At 56.6% G+C, this 6,000-nt stretch overlaps 1 protein-coding gene across 8 annotated transcripts in view; it reads left to right on the top strand.

Annotated features, from left to right (window-relative positions):
* Window positions 1-1,035: 1,035 nt before the first annotated feature.
* Window positions 1,036-6,000, top strand: part of SEC14L1 (SEC14 like lipid binding 1) — a 46,109-nt gene continuing 41,144 nt past the window's right edge. For 5 of the 8 annotated variants that reach the window (XM_080681441.1, XM_080681444.1, XM_080681443.1 and 2 more), the window contains exons 1-3: window positions 1,105-1,245; window positions 2,437-2,536; window positions 4,054-4,146. In XM_080681441.1, coding sequence (XP_080537567.1) covers window positions 4,084-4,146 — 63 coding nt within the window. In that variant the 5' untranslated portion in view covers window positions 1,105-1,245; window positions 2,437-2,536; window positions 4,054-4,083. Of the gene's footprint in view, window positions 1,246-1,530; window positions 2,235-2,436; window positions 2,537-4,053; window positions 4,147-6,000 lie in introns of those variants that run through there. The other 3 variants (XM_080681442.1, XM_080681438.1, XM_080681440.1) reach the window with 2 other exon arrangements.

The following is a 6,000-nucleotide window of genomic DNA, read 5'->3' as shown; positions in this document are numbered from 1 at the left end:
TGGTTCTTGGGAATGCCTCTTTCTGACAGCATCTTTTGAAGGTGGATGGGATGTTACCAACGGGCCAAAGCCAGGCCACGCTGGCTGGGGAGCAGGGTGAGTGATCCAGCTGGAAAATGGTGGTTTGAGTTGAAAAGGTGTGATCAAGTCATGACTGACTTTCTTGTGAGGTTGGAAAACTGTCCCTGAAGGAAATTCCAACACAGTTCCGAAAACATCCTGTGCAGCAGCAGCAGCAGCAGCAAATGGACAGCCACCCAGGGTGACTAACGAGAACGGAACAGCAGTGACATTGATGGAGAAATTGCACGTTGGTTATAAAGCCAGCTTTGCTGTGTGGGTGGGCATCTGTGGTGTCCCTCTCTAGTCATTAGCTCCTCTTCGGGACCCCTAAATGTCACAGGATGTATCACACTTGGGTTGTAAAGTGGGAGCCGGAACCGCGTTTCTCTTGCTGAAATGCAGCCCTCATCTCCCCAGAAGGGCAGACCCTGGCTCTCGCCTTAGTTCCATCCCACAGCCTGGACGTGTTGACAGGTTGCTGCTGGGTCCCACCCAGCGCCTCCCCAGCCCAGGCGTTTGCTTCATCGGCGAGAATGTGGTCAGGGCACTGCAGGGGAAGCCTGCAGCTTCTGAGCCGTCAACAAAAAATGAGGAAGCTCGAGGGCACCGGCAACTCCGGCCGTCTGGAGGAGGGGGCTCAGGGCAGACTGGCGAGCCCGGGGCCCCAGCTTTTTTGGAACCCAGCAGACTTCCCTGTTCCGATTCAGCGGAACTGCTCTCGGCCAGAGCCCGCAACCCCCTGCGGGGTTCGCCCCGCCCCTCACCATGGTCCCGCCCCCATGACGTAAACTGGGCGGAGTCAGCGTCCTAGGGCGAGACCAGCCGAACTTCGGAGCCGACTCCGCTCGGAGCTCCTCCCACGCCCGCCGGCCCGGAGTTGGCGCCTGCGCACTCGTCCGGGCCGCGCTAGTCCCCACCCCCTCCCTAGCAACCGCGGCTACGCCCGCCTCCCTGCCTCGGCCGCGTCCGCGCACGCGCGCTGCTTCCGGCCGCTCGGCCCCGCCCGCCCCGTCACCCGTAACAACCACTGGAGCCGCGCCACGCCCCGCCCGCTCCCGCCCACTCCCCGGAACCGGTGGCGGAGCTCCGGCCGCGGGCAGTGGAGCAGCGACGGCGTCGCGGAGCCGCCGGGATGAGCGCCTCCCGCCGCCCCGCGTCCTGGGCCCGGCCCTTCTGACAGAGGTAGGCACGCTTCGCTGCAGCGGGTCCGAGAGCGCCCCCGGCGCGGCCTCTCCCGGCGGCCGCCTCCGCGCCCGGCCCGCCCTTCCCGGCCCCCTCGACTCCCCTCAGCTCTCCTCGGCCCGGGCCCTCGGCTCCTCTTAGCCCCCGTGGTCCCCCTCGGCCCCGAGCCGGCCCTCCTCCCGTCCCTGGCCCGCTGCCCCCTCGGCCCTCGCCGCCGTTCCCGTACCGGTCGCTCCCTCCCCGCCCCCACCCCACCAGCCTGCCCACTGGCCACCCCTCCTTGCGGGCAGTGGAGTTTGGGGGCCGAGCCCATTGCTGGCGCACCTCCGCGGGTCGGCCGGGGCTTGGGGGCCCGCCGGAGCCGCCGCGCTGCACCTCCTGCCCGGTGACCCGAGGGCCCGGCCGCCCCGCGAGCCTGCTCGGGACGGACTCACTGGGTCTGGCCATTGGCTAGTTTTTAAGGACCAATTGTCATGCAATAGAGGCTGCCCCGGGCTGGATGCCCCGTGGCCGGGGTCACTCCGGATTCCCACGTAGGACGTTCCCGGGGACCAGAGCATCCGAAGCTGGGAACTGGCAGGAGCCTGTGAAGTTCAGGCTCCTCGGCGTGGTCACTCCGGGTCCTGCGGGGCAGTGGGTCCTGAGTGGATGTCACGGCGCCTCGACATCCACGGAGCACTCTGCTTTTTCACACACCCTTCCCCCCTCACCGCTTTCTATCCCCGACAGTCAGCCTCCTCCTTACCCGGAGGTACCCTAAACTAACTTCCCCTGTTAAAATTTTAAGAAGATTCTGGAATCTCCTGCTGTGCACCCATTAAATAGAACCCGGTCCCAGCGCGCCAGGACCGGCGGGTCCCCGAACCGAGAGAGAGAAACGACGCTTCCAGTCGAGTGTGGCGGAGACTCGGGAGTTTGGCTCCGAGTCTCATGATTGTAGAACTGGAAATCTTTCAAGATTATCTCACCCGAAATCTCATCCTACGGAGGTGAACCGGGTCCGAGGGAAGTCAGGCTGTCAGACGGGGAGTGAGAGCCCTTTCCCACCCTAACCGCTTCCTCGGAGAGGGATGCTGAGCAGAGGACCAGGAAGCCCAGACCTGTTTAGATGTAACGTTACAGACAGGAACCCTCCAGCGCAGTCCGTCTTTGTAATTGTGCGTGTTTTTTTTTATTGTTGTTTGCATCTAGACTTCGGGCTCTTGGAGGATATTCCACGTCCGCTTTTGAGGACCCTCTCACCATACTCAGCGTAAACTAACACCCTTCATGATTATCCTCTGCAGGGCAGGTAGGCGCTTTGGATTTATTTTCTTTCTCACGTGAACATAGGGGAGTAAAGTGTGTTTTCCGAAAGACCCCTGTGGGCTGGGACGGAGTGTGAATTCCTTGCCCGGTGAAGGAAGCGCCAGCCTTTAATTGATCGCCTGCCGATATGACGGCCGTTTGAGGCTGGACCCTTCAGAGGAGCCTGTGGCCTGAGTTCTGGGCGCCGCTGCCATTTGAAGACAGGGTTCGTCTGAAACGGCGTCTGTGCGCTTCCAGAGTGGGAGGGACAAGCTTCCTTTGAAGCTAGCTTTTTTTTTTTTTTTTTTTTTTTTTTTTTTTTTTTTTAAAGAATAAGTTTTTATTGATTTCAGGGAGAGGAAGAGAAGGATAAAAACCCCAATGATGAGAGAGAATCATTGATGGGCTGCCTCCTGCATGCCCCCTGCTGGGGATGGAGCCCACAACCCAGGCATCTAAGTGTGACCTGGTTCATGAGTCCATGCTCAACCACTGGGCCACACTGGCCAGGCTGAAGCCAGCTTTTGAGGAGTATTCCATAATTTGAGATAACAGTGGTATTTTTCTCACTCCCCCCACCTTTAAATTTCTGTGTGGCCCTGCACTTAATACCTTAAAGTGCCACCATTTGTATTTGGCTTCTAGTAGAAGTTGTCCAGGAGAAAACGATTCAGGAGCTGCTTGTGTTGCTGTCAGAATAATCAGGTGGTAGCATTTCACTGCCGGAGGGATACCCCGGGCTGCCCTGGGAGGGCCCAGCAAGGCAGCTGCAGAAGGTCCTTCAGGCCTCCGGCCAGGCTGTGCCCCTCATCCCGCTTGGGCTTCCCTCTCCCTCTCTTACCGTCCATGACCTTCCCTGCCTTGGCTGTCCCTTTGGTTTTATTTATTTATTTATTTAAAAAAAATATTTTATTCATTTTTTACAGAGAGGAAGGGAGAGGGACAGAGAGTTAGAATGAGAGAGAAACATCGATCAGCTGCCTCTTGCACACCTCCTACTGGGGATGTGCCCGCAACCAAGGCACATGCCCTTGATGGGAATTGAACCTGGGACCCTTCAGTCCGCAGGCTGATGCTCTATCCACTGAGTCAAACCGGTTTCGGCTGTCCCTTTGGTTTTTGTGTGCGTGGAGTTAGGACCTGCTGAGGTTCCTTTCTACCCTTAGAGCGTAGTGTGACGTACAAAATGCAGGCTCCATCCCTTAGAGCGTAGTGTGACGTACAAAATGCAGGCTCCATCCCTTAGAGCGTAGTGTGACGTACAAAATGCAGGCTCCATCCCTTAGAGTGTAGTGTGACGTACAAAATGCAGGCTCCGTCCCTTAGAGCGTAGTGTGACGTACAAAATGCAGGCTCCGTCCCTTAGAGCGTAGTGTGACGTACAAAATGCAGGCTCCATCCCTTAGAGCGTAGTGTGACGTACAAAATGCAGGCTCCATCCCTTAGAGCGTAGTGTGACGTACAAAATGCAGGCTCCGTCTTTTCCCCATCCTGGTTATTTTTCACGTTTGTGTTTTGCAGGAGTGAGAAGATTGCAGGAAAATTACAATCATGGTGCAAAAATACCAGTCCCCCGTGAGGGTGTACAAACACCCCTTTGAGTTAATTATGGCTGTGAGTACTTCACTTGTCCGTTCCTCTTTGGTTTCTTACGTCTTTTTTTAAGTATCTGGATTTGGTGATCTATAAACTGATTGGTTGTTTGTCTCCATTGCTCCCTTGGTGCTGTGTGTTTTATGCTTATGAACTGTATCTAGGTTCTGTGAAATGTTTTTAAACTCTGCGTCTCTGGAAATCAAGATCTGAGTTTGAGTTGGTTCTCCCTTTGAAAACACAGAAGTGGGATTCTGACTCAACGCTTCTTCCTCTGGGTCTTAGTTTGTTAAAGGGGAACAAGGATTCGGAGAGCGTTTCCCCCTCCGCTGCCCTCTCGGAAGAGCGCTGTGGTCATGGGTGAATGCCTTTGCCTACACCCGAGCTCCATGCGATGGAGTTAAATGGGCATTATTCTGGTTACTCTGCTGAATCAGTGTTTGCCCCTGCTATCAGATTCATGAGTCACATGAGAATTCCAGCAATGGGGTTACTAGTCTTCGTTATTTACCTGAAGCGTTTGGCTGAAAATAAGCATTTCGCTAGATGCAAAAGCCCCTGACCGTTTCCAGTGCTCTTAGATGACCGTAGGCTGTTGCTGCCCTTCTCTTCAGGGTTCTGTTAAGGTCTAACAGGCGCCCAGGAAATGCTTCTGTCCCGAACATGTGCCCTGAGGAAGGTGTCAGCTTGAACCAAGGTCAGGAACCACAGCATACCAGCCCCCTGATAAGCCCCACTGGGCCCCTCTCAGCCCCCCCACCCCCCCACTTCAAGCACGTGGCTGGATGGTCTCTTTCTGTTCTATACACATGGAAACTCAGGTGTTTAAGCCCTTCTGCTCTGCACGGTCGGTGAGGTTTATCCAGATCAATCCGGTTTTGAAAAACAAAGCAAAAATTCAAGCCCTCTCAAGGGAGTGAGTTAGGGTTGGGAGTGAGGTATTTACCTAGCGTGAGTGGTCACTGGTAGGTGCGCAGTTGGATCCGTTTTGACAACAGCGTGGCCACACCTCTGCCAGGATCAGGCCCTTTGCGCCCATTCGTTCCCCCAGGAAGTTCCCTTGGGCCCCTCTGCCAGGTGTGAGGCTGTTTGTTTCCTCTCTGGTGTGGTTTTTAGCTCCCTAGTGCCCGGAAGTGCCAGAGCTGTTCAGCGTTTATGGCAGCAGCTTATGGAACGGCTCGCTTCCTGCTTGCACGTCTGTGTGCTGGTTTAGCCTTTGGTTGATTGTAAGAGCGAAGACCCACTCCGGGGAGCTGGAGGAGGGGGGGGGGGCGAGGAGGAGGAGGGGGGAGGAGGAGGAGGAGGAGGGGAGAGGATTGTTAGCCTGGTGATAGGAATGGTGCAGAAATGCAGGAATGCGAGCTGGGAGGGCGTTCCTGCAGTGCTGGGGCCTCAGCAACCTTCTCCCTGGAACTTCACCCCGCGGTGGGCCTCTGTGTGCCCGAGCCTCCCCCCCCACCAGCTGGCTGCTCTGCCCACTCCTCCTGTTCCCTCCCCTGGGCGGCAGCCCACGTGCTCTGTCAGCTGGGCAAACCCTGCGGCCCCGGTGCAGTGCTGTGGCGCTTCTGGCTGCATTCTTTCCGTTTCTGAGTGGCCATCTCTTGTCATGCTTCCTAGTTCAGATTCTAGTGAGACTTGACCGGGTCACCCTCCCCTGGACCTCGGCAGGGACCCAGTTCACTCGATACTTCTTCCATCTGCCGTCCTGTAGGCCATCCTGCATTCTGGTGCAGACACTTTTCCGTTGGTCAGCCCTCTGTTCAAGCGATCTGTGAGCTGGCGTAACCTCCGAGCGCCTTTGCTTTTTCTTCAGGGTCCTCCGTGTCCTACCTCTCCGTCCAGCCTATTTCACAGATGATGCAAAGTTCGAAGCAC

This window comes from Plecotus auritus (genome assembly GCF_963455305.1).
Source record: "Plecotus auritus genome assembly, chromosome: 7".
NCBI classification, from domain to species: Eukaryota; Metazoa; Chordata; class Mammalia; order Chiroptera; family Vespertilionidae; genus Plecotus; species Plecotus auritus.
This window is presented reverse-complemented; position numbering and strand designations above follow the sequence as displayed.